General features: G+C 38.2%; 1 protein-coding gene across 1 annotated transcript; it reads right to left on the bottom strand.

Moving 5' to 3' along the window:
* Positions 1–8,547: 8,547 nt before the first annotated feature.
* LOC121762702 (uncharacterized protein At5g41620-like) lies at positions 8,548–11,098 on the bottom strand. The gene is made up of 3 exons (XM_042158666.1): positions 10,312–11,098; positions 10,028–10,129; positions 8,548–9,930 (listed from the first exon to the last, which is right to left on the bottom strand). Exons 1-3 carry the CDS (start codon positions 10,768–10,770, stop codon positions 8,740–8,742), a joined length of 1,752 nt encoding a protein of 583 aa, XP_042014600.1. The 5' UTR covers positions 10,771–11,098; the 3' UTR covers positions 8,548–8,739.
* Between the last annotated feature and the right edge of the window lie 7,611 nt (positions 11,099–18,709).

Consider the following 18,709-nt stretch of genomic DNA (forward strand, 5'->3'; position numbering starts at 1 on the left):
ATAATAGTACAGGGAATAGAAATCAATAATGAGCAGAAAGACTTTTTGTATTCACCATCTTCAACTTGTCTCCTCAACCACTGCGCAAAACCCATTTCCGTTTCACTTTCTCAAACCTCTCCATCTCTTCATTCTCGACAACCGCCTCCCACTGCCTCACTTCTTTTCTCTATGCTAGTCTCCTCATAATCTCACTGCGTTGGGTCGGAGGCTGATGAAAGAAGCTTTCCAGCGGAACTCCGAGGCCGATGGTGGGGTCGGCCGACCCCGCCCGACCCCACCTGGATCCGCCGATGAATAGAAATATTTCCTCTGTAAATGCAAAAGCCTTTGTAGTCCAACAGTTAGGATAGTTGCCTTCCAAGCAACATTCGACTCCCGGCAAACGCATTTTCTATTATTCAATATATGTGTTGTTAAATTCTTCAAATAACAAACTTAAAAATTGTAGTTGTAATTTTTTCACCGACTATATTAAAATGAGATAGATAATCATATTTGCCTTCAACTAATGATTTTAAAATCACATCAATATCATTTTTTATTGTAACTATATCATATACTCTCCCCGTCCCACGTTACTTAAGGCGTTTCTTTTCGGCACGAGATTTAAGAAAGTTGTGTTTAGTGAATTTAAATAAAGTAAAACAAAGTAGATGAGTGAATAAAGTAAGAGAAAGTGAAGAGAATAAAGTAAAAGAAAGAATAAAGTAGTTGTGATTAGATGTTTTGTTTTTAGCTAGAAAGAGAAATGACTCAAGTAACTTGGGACAACCCAAAATGGAATACGACTCAAGTAACGTGGGACGGAGGAAGTACAATGTAATTGCAAATTAGATGCATCGTTGTTAGGCAAGGACAACCCTAATTTCTAAGATATATTTAGACAAATAATTATTTATAGGATTCCACATACACAGATTTCTTTACCTGAAAATTAGTACTACTATTTCTATTAATAAAACTGTACTCCAAGGACATCCCTAACTTGTAGTAGGATATTTTTAGACAAAGTAGTACTGTAATTGTTTTATACGATTCCACATAAACAAATTTTTTATCTGAAAATGAGTACTATCTCTATTATATAAAATTGTACTCCATTACAGTATATGATGTCTGAGATTCCTCAATTTCCAACGATCCACCTTAAAAAAATACTAATTGATTAGATTTAAAATTAATTATTTAAGGATAAACTTATATATCATCCCTCTTCGACGCCCTTCTTTTTAACAAGTGGTTGATACTGTTTTTACGATTATGTGTGAAAATAATGTTCTTATTTTAATATTCATGACTGTAGGAAAAAAAATTTGTTCGAATCTAGTCAGTTGTTTGCGTGGAATATATTACATTCAGCTCTATTTTCATTCTTTGAAGCATGCAATGTAAAAACGAGTAAAGTAACCCTTGTGTTAAGTTATAAACTTTTACTGTACTAACTTCGAAACAAGATATATGAATTTAATTTTTTAAATGATAATATTTCCCAAGAATAATGTTTTGTATAAATAATATCAAACCAAAATTGCCACCTTTTGAAAGACCTGGCCAGCACGAAGAGAGAACCAAAGAATAGAAAATATTTGACCCTAAAGATAAATTTGACCCTAAACAAAGAATTGTCACGTTTTGATCTTAGAGTTTTGCGTGGAGGCCGGACTGAGATGGACGCGAGGCAGCCAGTGGCCTTGACTAGGATGACCACGTGAGTCACTATTGTTAGAAATATGGAAAAATCATGAGTACACAGACTACTCTAACTATACAACTGAATAATATAAACAAAAAAATAAATAAATAAATAATAAATGAGCGAATAGTTTGAATTGTATTGTGTGTTCTTCTGTCCTAAACTTTACACCTATTTATAAGCCAGAAGTTGACATGAAATGATTGGCATTCAAGTTACTCATAATGAGTGAGTGAATTCTTCAAAATTAAAGGCCAAAAACCTTGGCCACATGAGTTATGACCAAAAGCCTTTCCTTTATATCTATCGTTTCCAACAGTTAGTTGGCACTACATTTAAGTAAATCCATGCACAAACTAGAGGTTAATTTAATTATGCACATGGAAAATGGGTATGGTTGAATAAGTAAGAGAACTAAAAATTACTACGACTTATTATCGACATTTTAAAAAAATGTGTGATAAAGGTGTGGGGGACCTTGTATAATTGGGGTTTGATATTTTGGATGGACCATCTCACTTTTTCCTTTTCACAACTGTCATTTTATTGAGACTCCGCAATTAGGTAAGCCCATAGGAAATAGTTAAGGTATTTTTTTTCCTATATTAAAATTCACATATCACGGTCCTAAATCAGGTGTCTCAATCCAGAAAAAAAAAATCTTCAAAGATTCGGCGTTGCTACTAAGTAGGTGATGATATTCAAATTCACAATTTCTCAATCACAAGATCAATTGCCTCTTTGTCCCACTCAAAAGTTAAAATGGAACAATACATATTCGGCACAAGATTTTATTCATTGTTATTTTATGAGTTCAATAGAGATGGCATAAAGTGCGATAATTCCATCCAAGTAATAGGGAGGAGGGGCTAAAGCCTAAAACCCTCATTGAATTATTCTTTTAACTTTTTTCTATTAAAAATTTAATCTAGTTTGATATAAATTATGTAAAAGCCCCTATAAATGATTTAAATTACTTAAAATGAGTATATTTTAAAATTAAATTAAGAAATCTTAACCTCTATCAATAAATATATCTGTGGCTGCCGTTGACTTGATCACGTCCCAAGAATGAAAATGAAAACTCAAAATTACATGAACCCCCAAAAGACCCTCCTGGCATTAAAATCTAACAAATAAAATCCTCCCATTTTGGAAAAATCTCATGATGACTGTTGGGTCTGAAATAGCTAAAGCCCCACAACTAATTCTGGTAGATAGTGTAAAATATCATGATTAGAAAACATCGTAAAGTATCGGGAAAATGTATGGGTTTGATTTGAAATCAAAACTAATTTATTACAGTAGGTTTTTATGTTTAGATTAATATATTTGGGCCTAAAAAGAACTATAAATTATATCAATATTTATTGCTATTTGTTACAACTGGAGTATTATATTTACTTATTACAGTGGTCCAAAGAATTGATATGGCGTACAACGGAAGCATGTGCATTAGGTATAGGGCCATTACATGAAGATTATAGGCCCACTTCATAACCCATTTACATACCACCATAAAACTAAGATTGATTTCAAAAATTGTAAGTTTTCTTCTAATAAAGTTAGAAACCGTTGCTTGCCTGTAATTTTAATCAATTTATGATCCTTGATGAATCAAGTGTAGGTAAACGTGATCTTTTACACTTGGGGGTGTCAATTTAGCCCGCAACCCGTGGGCTGGCCCGCCCGCCAAATTTATAGGGTTAGGATTGAAAATTTCCAGTCCGATAAAATTACAGTCCGGTTAGCCCGCACCCGATTAACCCGCAACCCGTTAGGGCCAGACCCGAAAACCCGATGGGCTGGCCCGGAAACCCGATAAAATTTATGTTGTTCTATTTATTTGACTCTAATTCGACACTTCATTGATTATTTTATAATATAGATTACTGAAAAAATAACTTTCCATTTTATATATTAAATATATAAATTATATATTAAGGTTTTATTAATATAATAATAGATAAATGAATTAGAAACTTCAAATTCATTAAAAATATATTTAAATTTCTAAACATGCTTTAAAATTTCTTGATGTTTATGTTTTATTTTGCATAAATCTCAAATATTAGTATTTGATCATGTTTATGTTTGAGTTTAAGCATATATCTCAAATTTATCATAATTAAATATTTTACATTTTATAAATATAACTAATTTTCACTATTATTTTTTGGATTGATCACATGTTAATTTTATCGGTAGCAACTCGATTAGCCTGATGGGCTAGCTCGAAACCCGAGCTTTTAGGGTTAGAGTTGAACTTTTATAACCCGGAAAAATAACAACCTGATTAGCCCGCAACCCGAATAGGGTTGGCCCGAAACCCGATGGACTGGTCCGATTGACATCCCTATCCTTTAAGAATTGATCTAGTTTAGGGCTTTGAACCTATTTCCTAGTTATCTTCTATAATTTCAATATATCTATGGTCATTTATCAGTTAATTTGTACTAAATCGTTATCTAGTTTGAAATTCTAAAAACATTTTTTTTGAACCGTCGGAATAATGTCACCACTTTCAGTTTGTCACAAACTTTACATCCTGAATGGAGTCCACCCTCAAATTTTTTTTATAAAATACATGTCTTTGTTTTACTCTAAATTAACACAAGTAGCATTATTACAACATTTATTAACAAAAAAAATAGATGAAAGTTCATATATTAATTAGCAATTAATTTTATTGTTAAGGTGTCATTTAATTGTATTCAATATAAAAACAATTGCAATTAATGATAAAAATGAAATAAGTCATATTATTAAATTTTAATGAAACTTAGAGTTAAGAGTTTTAAAAAATTTTGAATTATAAAGTTCAGCTGTAAAAAATATGTAACCAATATTAATTTTCTGTGATTGTCACCTTAGAGCATCCACATCCGTGCTCTTGCCAACGAGTACAAATGTGGGCCCGGACCCACTTTTACTCCATGCTCTTAGGCAAGAGCACAACACTCACCTCCATGCTCTTCCACAAGGACAAGCTCAAGGGTCCCACCATTCTATTATTCAATTTAAATAAAAACATTTTCACAAAATTAAAATGCATTAAAAATATCCGGAATACTATTACAAATTACAAAAAAATTAAAACTTACATAATTAAAATCCTAAAAATTAAAAAGTACATAATTAAAATCCTAAAAATTAAAAAGTACATAATTAAATTTATAAAATTAAAACAACCCACAACTCGTGGCCGAATTTCGCCCAAATGTGTTTGATTAGGTCTTCTTGTAGCTCAATGTGGGCTTGGGTATCACGCATTGTGTTCCTTGTTTGGATCCTCTCGCCCACCGTCGTATGCACACCTCGGCGTGGGGGAGACCTCGCGGTTGAGCTTCCCGCTTCATCCTCGTCGTAAAAGCTAGCCGCCATCGGTCCTTCGTCAGCTATAATCATGTTGTGCAAGATAATACACGTGTACATGATGTCGGCGATATTTTTCATGTACCACAGCCGAGACGGGGCATTCACAATGTTGAATCGGTCCTTCGTCAGCTATAATCATGTTGTGCAAGATAATACAAGCTCTTTCGACGTCTTTCCGAGCTGACTCTTGACGCTGCGCAAAAAGAACCCGTCTCAGATCTTGCGGGTTGCTGAGCGTCTTCACGAAAGTCGACCACCTTGGGTAGATACCATCGACGAGATAGTAACCCATGTGGTATGCATTTCCGTTGACGGTGAAGTCGATCGCCGGTGCTACACCATTCAAAACATCATTGAAGAGTGGTGAAGAATAGAGCACGTTCAAGTCGTTGTTGGATCCGACAATACCAAAATATGCATGTCAAATCCATAGGCGGTAGTCGGCGGCCGCTTCAAGGATAAGTGTTAGGCCGCCGCCTTTGTGGCCGCTTAAGTGTTGCCCCCTCCTAGCAGTCGGGCAATTCTTCCACCTCTAATGCATGCAGACAATGCTGCCAAGCATACCTGGAAAACCATGGACTGTTTCGTGAAGACGAAGCAACCGTTGGCAATCATTGGTGGTGGGTGCCCGCAGGAATTCCTCACCGAAAGCTGAACGAACGCCGTCACAAAAAATTTTATAAGTGAAAGGATTCCAGTTGACTCACCGACATGCAAATACTCATCGAAGAGGTCAGCCGTTTGCCCAGTAGCAAGTTGTCGGATGGCACACGTACACTTCTGCAACGCCGAGAGACTTTGCCGACCGGTTGCGTCTGTACTTGTTTGAAAGTATTCAATACATGCGGATAATGTGTTGACAATACGCATAAACAAGCGTTTTGACATGCGAAAATGGCGCCAAAAGTAATCTTCCGGAAACCGCAGCTGGTCGAAAAAATAGTCGGCAACGAGCCTTTCGTTGGCTCCCTCCCGGTCACGATGGAGGTAGCGGCGAGCTGATCTAGTTGGTCGAGGAGGAGGGGCGGGGGTATTCGCGTTGACATAGGCTTCATATGCGGCACGATATTGTTCATAGTATTCTTGTTCTTCGCACTCCGCTTCCGCAATGAGATTGGTGAAATCCATTTGAGAGGGTTTGAGTGAGAGAGGAAGATGTAGATAAGTTATATGAAAAAATATGAATGAGATGAATGAGAGATGATTTGATGTGAAAAATGGATGATAAATGAGTGTATTTAAAGATGATTTTGAGAATAAAAAAATAATAAAAAATTAAAAAAATTCCAGAAAACGGTAAAAAAACGGCCATATTTTGGGAATCTGAAAATATTTTTTTTAATTTTTGGTACTATTTTAGGGTTTTTTTTCTTTTTAAAGGAGGATCAACGATGGTTCCCCATCTACCCCCTGAAGTGACTCGGACCCCCGGCCTAACAGCCGGAGGTGAAGCGTCTTACCACCGAGCTGCGCTTCGTTGTCTTGGAGGGGACCAACGGGTCCACCTACCTTTCCTCCAGAGTCACGGGTCCAGACCAGTTAACCTATCTTCCCAATTATGGGCCTGACCAGTTAACCTATCTCCCCCTGCTCCTGGGTTCAGGCCAGTGAACTCATCACCCCCAGTGGAAATATATCCCCCAAGATGCGCCTCTAGGATGGCGCGGTATCCTTGCCCCCCTTCTCAACCCTGCTCCTTGGTATTATTTTAGGGTTTAGGGTTTAGGGTTTAGAACGCATCACGTCAGCTGCTCACTGGCACGGACGTGCTCGATGCATCGAGCAGCGCTGCGCCAGCGGCGGACAGCGTGTGCCATGCCGCTGGCACGGACGGACGGACGTTGTCCTTCAACTGCTGCGGATGCTCTTAAATATTCTTCTTTTGCCATTGTGCCACTTAAAACTAACTAGTATTAACACCCGAGCTATGCACGAGACATAAGAGTTTCAAATAATGAATATAAAATATAACAAATATATAGAAAATAAGAATTGAAAGCAATATGGAGATTTAAAAAAACAGAAATATACTTATCTTGTCTCACTCAAAATGAAGAATTTACTACTCCCCAGTGAATGAAACATTTATGCAATTTTAATTTATAATCTAAGTGAAGTAAAAACAATAAAGTTAATGACAAAAATAAGATGTGTGACTAATGATCTAAGAGTATGAATTAATTAGAATAAGATATACAAATAAAGAAAATATGTGTGAGTAAAGATGTTTATTGAAAGTGCTATGCAAGTCATTAATCCAAATAAAAGGCAAATTAATATATAAATTTAATAGCTTAATTTATAAAAAATTAATTTGAAAAAAATATATGGAATATTAAAAATACCCACATTAAATATATGAATAATTTAAATCATATAAATTTAAAACTTCTTTGAGAAGTCAAGTTAGAAAATTTTTATTATCCAATAATCACATTTTAGTTAACTGTTTATTTCTTTCTTTTAATTTCAGACCATAGCATAACTTGATATACATTGTCAAAGACTAAATGAATTTTTTATATTGGAAATAATAAATTTCTTACTTCCCGCCACATATACGTATAAAAAAGTAAATTACAACTATCACTTAAAATAACGATAATATTTTATGCATCTTGTTTGTTTTGAATAATGTGAGAATTTACACTACTCTTTATATTAAGAAGTTATACAAACTTTATAAGTTAGATTTAATTTTAAATATATATATAATGTCATCTTATTCCTTAGTTTAATCAATAAACTTAGTAGTATTGTTTAATTAGAGGCGAATTAAAATATAAGAACTAAAAACTGTAATTGAGTAAATATAGGATGGAAATTGTAAGCATTACATATATGTGTTGTCGTTTAGCTTGTGAATTAATTCGGAGAAAAAGTATTGCAATAAATGATTAAATCTCAATTTTAACCTAAATAAATGGAAGGCAAACTAAACTCTCTAGCACAATTCTAATTTAACTCAAATATAAGTCTAATTAATATATAAATTTAATAACTTAATTATAAAAAAAATTCAATGGTAGTACACTATTTAAATGTGTTTTAAAACTTCTTCAAGAAGTTAGTATTTTATTGAGCTATTATTTGTCAAATTGTTTTTGCCTTAAAAAATTATATTTGAATAGAAGACAGCTCATCTTTTCATTTTTCCTCTAAAAAGAGCATTAAGGATTTTTCATGAAACTTATACTTTAGATTATGATAGATACTACTACTCCTACATTTGCTTTTTCTATCCTACTCTAAAAGCTCGATGGTTAGAAGTTCCAGAAATCAATAGCATTTCTGTTGGTAAAACATCCGATGTAGTTTTTGGTGCCTCTTTTTTCTTTTTCATTGCAAGAATTAGGTTCAGAATTTCATAAATCATACAATAGCTGCGTGTCAGATTTAATGAACCATCACCAATTGAAAATTACATTCTCATGTGCAAGAATGTAAACATTAAGAAAATCAGAAAACAAGAATATCAACAAAATCAAAGCTGGATTTCAATATTTGCACAAAGTAACAGCAAAAAGTCAATATCATATTGACTACTTCTTCTTGATACTTCACAATTAGAACTCCAAGGTTTTATACTGTTTCTTGATCCTACAAAGCAACAGTTAATACATTTTAAAAAGAATTCACCATTTAGGTTTCCAGGAAGGAAATGGCTAGTCCCTCTGCTGGGATGGACTGTAGCAATCTCTGGCTAAAGATGACCGCGACAACACGTGCTCGTGGGGTCCCTTTATACCTCTGTATCTCTGCATCTCATCCGTGCAGCTCCTTCTGTGAGTTTCCTTCTCAACCTCGGGAAATCTTTGCCTGTCCAAACCATCTCCTTTTTCATGGCGACGAATGCCACCTTCTACTCCATCTGATATAGCCCTTTGGAGCGCGGTGCCCCTCCATGAGACCTGACCCGAGATGGAGTTCCTAGCTTTGATCTCATCAACTGTTACTTTCTTGGGATCACGAGCTATTGCAGAGCTACTATACGCATATGCCCATTTGTGGATTTTGCTCGTGTTGTTCTTGCTCTCAGTCAAGTGATCGCCTTCTGTTGATTCTACTCTGCCGTTTCTACCATCCTCAACCTCTCTGTCATCTTGTGGGAGTGACTTAATGCTCGGTTTACTCAAACGCGTTGCTCTCTCCTCATCTTTGTCCCTTTTGGCTCCGAGGAAGACTTCCAATTGTTTCCTCAGTTTGCTGATGGCGGAGCTCTTCTCCTCGAACTGATGCTTAGCATCGGAGAGCTTCATCTGCCCTCTCCCCTTGCGCAACTTATCAGCCAACTCGAGCATCTCCCTCTCCTTCTCCACTTGAGCTCTATCCTCATCAACGTTCCTTGCTAGCTCATTGCATACTTGTTCAGTAACCTCTCTTGCCCTCCTCTCACTCTCGAGCTCCCTAACTGCTTTTATGAATGAAGACTTGATCTCTGTTAGCTCTTTCCCTAGATTCTTATTCAAGCCCTCGAGTCGCCTCCTAAGCTTCCTCTCCACCTCAAGCTCACCAGCAATGGACGCAATCGCTGCCTCAATCGCTAGGAGCTCTTTGTTCTTCCACGACATCTTTTCCTCAGCAAAACATTTGATGAGATGGTGGACCTCGTTCCTACTCGTTCGCTGCTCCTGCATGAGATGATTGACCTGCGTCCGAGCTCTCTCAAGCTCAGCATGCAGCGCTGACACCACAGACATGTGTGAAGAAGGTTGGTCTGCCTGACGTGACCAAATGCGGCTGATGATTTTCAGCAACTCTTTCGACGTGGTCAGAGCGTTATTTACATCCTTGAGGCGACTCCTACCGCCACTAACCGATCCACTCGAAGTCGGGGCCCTCGACCTACTCTCAATCTGCAAGCCACGTCCATACTCAGCCAGTTGATTACAACACAATTTCAAATTTCACACCTCTACACAACATAGTTTGATACGGAAAAAAGAAGAGTACCTCCATAATACTAGCATTGCTGATAGAATCAAATTCAGCAGAGGTTTGCCTCCGAGAAATCGATGGTGTCCTCTTCTCACAAGCTATACCACTTCGATCAACCTTCCACAACATCCATAAACTAAATTAGTTCATCATCTTCTAAATTCAGCATACGCCAAGAATCGATTCTTTCTTATAATTGAAGCAGATAATCACCAAATTCAAACAATACACAACAAATAACTCATAAATTGAAGATTTTGATATGGTATATAAAGCAGATAAAAGAAGCATTGATCAACCTCGGAAGCGGTCGGGGTGTGCGAGGGATCGGCCAAATGCGGCGGCAGAGAAGCGCAGCTCGAGCGTGGGCCCCAGCCCGACTGCATTTTCTCTCTCTTGAAAACCGCCTTGCTGCCACTATTCCTCAGATGCTGCTTCACCGCCTCCAAATCGCTCCCACTCAGCCCAGGCGAAGGAATCTCATTCATCTCCCAGAGCGTGGCCGCAAGGCGCCGGGCCGAAACGGGCTGGGACGCCCTCCCTCTCTCCGAATACTTGGGAGACTCCACGGCGCTCGGGGTGGCGGATCTGGACCCCCCGAGCCCGGCCCGGCTCCGGCCCACCATAATGGCCCGCTTATTCAACCTGTAGTGATGAATTCTCGAGGAGGAAGACGACGAAGGAGAGCACCCTCTTTTCCTCGTTTTTGTAATTGCGATGCCCTCCATCATCACCCCGCCATGCCTATGCTTCGGCATTCTGCTTATTTTCACTCAATTTATTTTCTCCCAATTTTTGCCCTTATATCGTTTGAATGTTGCTGATCTGTATTAACCAGCAAAAATAGCAACTTTTTTGAAGAACGTCATTGGATGAGAAATCCAATTGGAGGAACACTGAGATGGACTGATCAACATCAAAAACAGTTTCAATGACAATGGGCTTTTTTCAGAGAGTCTTTGAAGAGCGGTTTCTCTGATATATAAGCGGAGTAATTAATGTGGTGTGATGAAAAAGGGGAGAGAAATAATTGTGTTTTTGTTTAGAGGTTGAATTTGGATTGAGTTGAGGCCAAATAGAGATGAAGGTAGAGTAGAGGTAAATATAAAGAGCATTGGAGAAGAAGGGTCGTTAAATAGGGCATGTGAGCGGGATACGTGGCAGGTGATGAGTGGCTGATACCAGAATGTCTTTTTTCGTATACTATATTTTGATTGGTTACTTTAAATGTGTAATTAAACCTTAATAAAAATTTAGTCGCTCTGTTTAATGACTTAATCATACTTCACTTTGTGCAAGTGCTAGGGAATCTTGCTAACGTGGAGAGTATCATTGGATTCGAAGATGACAAGTGTGACTGTGCTCTATTATGAATTTATGAGCTAGTACTAATCTTTGTTAAATTATTTTTATAAAAGAAACTATTTCAACCTCATTTCATGCCGTGTCGAGCAGGATTCATCTCCAATGCATTGATTTATTGGTTTGTATATTATGCAGAAAATAGAAAATCTTTCTTACTGAGAGAATATTATAATTACTCTTTATTTATTGGATCACACTCATGTAGTAGTATTTGTTTGGTGAATGAATTTATTGGATCACACTCATATGCTCTATTTGTTTGATGAAATAATGTAGCTCATGAGTTCGAATTTCGAAGACTTTGTTTGGAGTTAAATTAATAGTAAATGTAGTAATTTTAGTATGATCTAGTATTTTTTGAAAATCTAATGAATGTAGTAATTTTATAGTTACACATACATACTAGAGATATATGGCCGTTGTGTTCACATACCATCTCAAAATATTTAAAATTTTCAATAGTTAAATAGTGCACTTTTACACTATGTCAGTTCCAAAATTAAATAGGAATACGTTAGAATATTACTTTCAACTATTTGAAATAAGTTCGGATATTACTATATTCCTGTAATCAGCAGTATGCATATTATAAATACCTACTCATACTCTATCTACATATTCAGCTGTATACACATTATTCATAAGCAATGATTATTATATTTGATCCACAACCCCAGGTTTTGTGTAGTCACAGTCAAAAAAAATTTGATATTTAATTCTCAATATATATTAATTGTCCAACCACTAATAAGCCGGAAAAAATTAATTGATTTATATTAATTGTCCAACACACAATTCTAATATTAGTAGTGCTGTTATATTTATCTTTGTGTCTTTTCTTTTTCAGCCTTTATTTGAGCTAAATTTCACATGCCCAATCGAAATGATGAGGAAACTGTAGCCATTAAACTGCGTAGAAATGTCCAATCCACAAATATTTATTTGCTAGTTATTTCCTAATAGCATCTCCAATGGTGGACGTCCGATCCGCGATGGGCGACCGGGACGTCCGCCATTGTGGCGTTTCAACTCGGATACGGACGTCCCGTAAGGACGTCGGATGTCCTCGGACGTTGCGGCGACGGGCGGGCGGACGTCCGCCATTGTTGCGTGGGTCGGACGTCCGGTATATTAATTTTTTTTTAAAACTCTATATATACGGCTCGTTGAACTTCATTTCATTCGCACCACTTGTGTTAACAAGTTTCTCTCTCTACATCTCTATTTTCAAGTATATCTACAATGGCTAGTGACAGTGATAGCGAGGATGAATTGGAGGTCGCTGTGGAAGGTGCGATAGATAGGCTGCTACACCAGAGGGAGCAGCGGCGGTACATCGGCTGATCCATCGTCGAACTATAATACCCCGTGACCACATTACTGCACATATTCGGTTGTATCAGGACTACTTCGCTCCGCAGCCGCGTTTTGGGGATGCCTTATTCCGGCGACGTTTTAGGATGCATCGTCCGCTGTTTATGCATATCGTGGGTGCTTTAGAGAGAAGATACCTGTATTTTAGGATCAGGGAGGATGCAGCTGGCAAACCCGGACTCACGTCCTTACAGAAGTGCACTGTCGCAATCAGACAACTGGCATACGGAGGCGCGGCCGACATGTTCGACGAGTACCTCTACATTGGCGAGTCGACAGCCGTCAAGTGTCTGCAGAATTTTTGCGCGGGCGTGAGAGCGATATTCGGTGAACGGTATCTTCGGAGTCCGAGCCCCGAAGACTGCCAGAGTCTGATAGATATGCATGGGTCGGTGCACGAGTTCCCTGGGATGTTGGGCAACATAGATTGTATGCATTGGGAGTGGAAGAACTGCCCCGCCGCCTGTAAGGGGATGTACACTACTGGCTTCAAAGCCAAGCATCCTACGATGATCCTTCACTAGAACAACGACATCAACGTTCTCCAGTCGTCGTCCCTGTTCAATGCTCAGTGCAATGGCGTTGGTCCCGCCATCAGTTTCGTCGCCAACGGCAACCAGCACAATATGAGATACTATTTGGCGGATGGGATATACCCAAACTGGCACGTCTTTGTGAAGACAATCAAGCATCCGCTCGGACAAAAGAAGTCATACTTTGCGAGCCGTCAAGAAGCAGCGCGCAAGGATGTGGAGCGGGCATTTGGTGTGCTCCAGAGTCGATGGGCGGTAGTCAAGGGTCCTGCACGGCAGTGGTATATTCCCAACATCGGCGATGTCATGTACGCATGTATCATAATGCACAACATGATTGTCGAAAATGAAGCTGCGGAACTGACTCAGTGGACCAATGAAGATGATACGGGTGCAGGTCCAAGTCACGGCGTGGCCACCGCGAATGTGAATATGGGGGTACCTCATGGAGAGGTCGAGCGGATGCGTGCATTTGCCGACATGCGGCAAACAGATGCCTATGTTCAACTTCAGAACGATATTATCGAAGAGGTTTGGACGGCAGAAGGGTTGACGTTGATGTTAGTACTTTTTTTTTGTTTTATTACTATGTAATTTTTTTTCAAATCATGTATGTTTTTTTTAAATGAAGTTGTTAATTTTTCCCGTTCGTATTCGTGTTGAAATTTTATTTCCGTAAACGTAAATTGCTTTATTTGTGAATTTATGATTTTTTTTATTGCGGGAAGTCCTAGTGGGAAGGGCGATGGGAAGGGCGGATTGTGAAGGGGATGTCCTAGTGACGTGGCAGTGTGATGGGAAGTCCTAGTGACGTGGCAGGAGGTGTTTTTGGGAAGTCCTAGTGGATGTCCGAGTGGGACATCCGCCCACTGGAGATGCTCTAAGCATCCTTAACGCTGCGGGCCGGACCGCACCTGGGTCCCGACCCGTGGCCCCGCGCAATGGAGGTGATGAATTTGCGGCCCAGGCCGGTCCCTGGGACTCCGTCGCGGCCCAAGGACGCGCCCGGGGTCCGGCCTGCATGCGTTAAACCAACTGGCGGATTCAATTAAGAAAAGGGGTACCATTGTACCCCAAATTATGGAAGTAGCCTAGTGGTAATAGCACCATCTTTCCACAGCATTAACCTGGGATCAAGTCCTCCAAGGTCCGTTTTTTGAATATTTCTCATTTCTGTCTATTTATACTTATAGTTTCTAATAATGTTTGACTAAGTACAATTATTTATTAATTGTTTGCTCATTTACTTCGTAAAGTTCATAATAAAGGTATGGTTGAATATAATCTTTAGTATTCATAATTTCCAATATTTTAAAAATCGGACCGGTAAGCGAACCGGCGACGTTACTGGTTCACGGTTCAACCGGTCCAACCGATCTAACCGTTTTACTGTTGCAAATATATATAAAAATATATTAAATTTAGTAAATAATTTACAATTAATAATATATCGCAAAACATTAAACCTTATAGATAATTAGTGATGTATAAATATAAATAATATTAAAATTTAGTAAATATATTCAGATATATATATTTAATATTAGTTAGTCTAGATAAAAAATTAATATTTCATGTATTAAAATAGATAATTTTTATATTAATTTAAGAAAATTTATTTGGTAAAATAATATATAATTAAATACGAATTAAGTACTTATTAATTAGTTTAGATGAGATTATTCATTAATATCAATAGCTAGGGTATATAAATTAAGTATGTAATATAAAAAATTTATTTATAGTAAATAATGAATCTTATATGGTACTAATAATAATATAGGTGGTAAGTAGAGCATCATTAAAATATAAAGGATGATAATTATATATATTATAATTAACAATTATATTAAAGAATAATAAAATTAAAATGAATTATTAGTTTTTGTAGATAAAATTAATGGTTAATGTATAAAAATATTTAATGTTCAAATGGTTCAATGAGCCCATGTGGTGGAGTGGTAGAGGTCTTTTTAACTAGTAGGGAGGTCATGAGTTCAACCTCTACCAACAACAAATTTTAAAAATTTTTGAAAAAAAAAATAGAACATCGGTTTCCGGTTCACGGTCCAACCGGTCCGACCGGTCGGTTCCACCGGTTCACGACGGTTCAATGCAGTGGTGGTTTAAAGGGGTGAACCGAACCGGACTAACTACCGGTTCGCGGTCCGACCGGTTGAACCGGCCGGTCCGGTCCGGTTTTTAAACATTGATAATTTCTATTATGCTCATATTTTTAGATTATATAGAAAATATAATGCATTTTATTTTTAGTTTAAATGTTTTGAATTTTCTATAAACTGAAATAAATTCTTGATTATATAAATATCTAAGATTTTTTTGGCTATTTTTCATTTCTGTCTATTTATACTTATTCTAATATTGTTTGATTAAATACAATTATTTATTAATTGCTTGCTCATTTACTTCGTAAAGTACATAATAAAGAATGTATAGTTGAATAAAATCTTTATTCATAATTTCAATTATGCTCATATTTTTAGATTATATAGAAAATATAATACATTTTATTTTTAGTTAAAATATTTTGAACTTTCTATAAACTAAAATAAATTCTTGATTATATAAATATCCAAGGCTCCCCAATTTAATGGTGAAAATTTTCAATTAACAAACACTAAAAATACTTTTTTTTATTTATTGAAATGACTTAATAGAAAATTTGAGATAATAAAAGAAAAAAGATCGATTGGATTTTACATTTTTAAGTCAATATAATTATTTATCGTACCCCCAATATGAAATGTCTGGATCCGCCACTGGTTAAACCGTGTCGTGCCGCACGAGATGAGTCTCGGCCCGGCGTTGGATGTCTTCCGGGCCGGGCCGGCCGCAAGTCCCCAACATTTGATTTTTTTTTTTCGCTTTATTGCCTATATATACTCCATTTGTGCACCATTTTTTCCACACTTTCTCAATTTCAATCCTCTTGTATTACTCTATTTTCGGCTTCTATGGATTGGTTTAACAACGATCAACGACAGATGGACGATTTTGTCAACGCCAACAACTGGTACGTGCGGTCGTCGCCCGACCCTAATGCAACGCCTAGTCCGAGGTTTCCTACCAACATGGAAATAACATCGCCAGTTAGCACTGATGAGAACGAAATCAGTGATATGGAGCCTGCTGTAGGGAGGGGTAAGGGCAAGGTTGCGGATGATGAGGGGCTGAAGAAGTATAGTCCGCAGGAGACATTGTGGCTGGCCAAGAACTTCATCGACGTCTCCGAGGATCCTATCATCGGCAACCAGCAGAGCGTCAAAGCGTTTTGGGAGCGGATTGCGGAGAAGTACAACGCTGGTCGACCTAGAGGGTCGTTCGAGCGTAGCTACGTGAAGCTACGCAAGCATTGGGGTCGGGTCCAGAAGGATGTGAACAAGTGGAATGGAAAGTGGACTAACGTAGTCCGGATGTGGCCGAGCGGGCACAACCAGATAGACCTCGTGGTGAAGGCTGAAGCCACGGGGTTTGATGTGATGTGTGTTGATGTAAAAGTAAACTCTTAGGTCCAGAGGATTCACTAGAGCACAGGGTCTAGGAGATCATGAACTCTCAGAATTCAGTCGTTGTCACAACAATCCCGCTTCAAAACCTCAACCCTCTATACTGTTGGCTAGTATATGGAAGTCGGGATCGAATCCACGAGGACGGAAGGGTTTGGAATGCAATAAGAGAACTTTGGAGGGTTCGGCTGCTGCCACGCAACAAGAGGATTGAGTTTTAACTACTAGACCTGGGAAATTAAAACTAATCTATTCTATCTACTAGATCCAGAGAACTAAAAGTGCTTCAAATGTAATTGCAATCATGATTTGAAACTGAAAATTAACTTTAAATCATTCACCAAATTTCCTGGGTCAAGCAACATAAGTTTCCTAAAACAGCTAAACAACAAAGCATAAGGAAAAAAAGTAACAGAACAGATTTCCCAAAATAGCTACCAACAGAAAAAGCTGCAACTAACAAACAAACAGCGGATCTGATTCTAACTACCGATTATCATCATCTTCTTCATCAAACAAACATGAACTAGAACGAAACAGAGCATACTTCAAATCGAACGTTAAACAAAACGATTAAGCTAAATATCACTAGATCTAATCTACCAGGTCAAGCAAATCAACAATAACAGACAATTCCATGCAGATCTAGAAAGTACGTACTTAGATTTAAATATTAAAGGGGAAATCTACACTAGATCCATTAGATTCAACACCAACAAAACCAAATGTACAACTTCCAACTCCCGATTCAACTCCGAATCAAGCCAACAACCACAAATCAACTCAGATCCCTATGATCTCAACTTCAAACGAACATTCAATTGCGAAAAGCATCCAGATCAGTAAAGTCAACATCGAACATCACAAATCAGAGTGAAAGCGAGAAATGGAACTAGATTAACCATAAAAACGTCGAAGTTAGTCACAAAACAGTCACCGAACTTCCGGCAAGGAAGTCAACGAGAGAGAATACGTGCGTAAAAGTAAAATGATTGTTTCTTCGCCCTTATCAGGACGGTGTTACACTTCCAGCTGAACAAAACACACCACACTACACTACCCCGAATCGCCCATGAAACCAAATGCGTGAGCTAAGTGAATGAAGATGAAGAGAGAGACGAAACACCTAAGGAGTTTTCTAACTAAGAAGAGAGCTTTTTAATATCTTCTAACTAAAGGCCCCCCCTCTCTTTGATATTCTTCCTCGTATTTATAGACACGGCTCCAATCCCTAGGGCAACGGTCTTTGCGTTTTGACGTTTATGCCCTTGAGGATTCTGCTCCTTTCCTTCACTTTTTGCTCCTATTTCCTCTGCCCTGATAATTGATACTCGTTCCTGGGTCTGGCAGATAATTCACGCATCTGGACTTACAATTATACGTTAGCACCATGGAAAATACAGAATTTAGATCCAAAACAAATGCATGAAACGAGCCTTATCAAAGGCCAAGGCGAATTTCTTCTCTGACGTTAAGAAGCACTTCAAGTACTTCGACGTTTGGAAGCTTGTCGAGAAGAGCCCGAAGTACACCACTGGGGCAGAACCTGCGGCAAGTGGGGCGCCGAAGAGAACCAAAGTTTCCGCCGCCGGACACTACTCTTCGAGCGAAGGAGGTCCGACGATCGACCTCAACGTGACAGACGACGACGTCTTCCTCTCATCCCCTAGCACTCAAAGGCGTCCGATGGGAACAAAGATGGCAAAGAGGAAAGCGAAGGGGAAGGCAACTGCGAGCTACTCCGCTATGCCGCCAACGCAGCCCAATCAGTCTCTGGATAAGATCGCCGACTCTATGTCGGATATGAGTATTACCTGGCGGATGAGCCAGCTGACAGAGTTGACATCGAGGGATACCTCGAAAATGTTGGAGTTCGATCTCGAATTGCACCATGAGAT

This window comes from Salvia splendens, chromosome 13 (genome assembly GCF_004379255.2).
Source record: "Salvia splendens isolate huo1 chromosome 13, SspV2, whole genome shotgun sequence".
NCBI classification, from domain to species: Eukaryota; Viridiplantae; Streptophyta; class Magnoliopsida; order Lamiales; family Lamiaceae; genus Salvia; species Salvia splendens.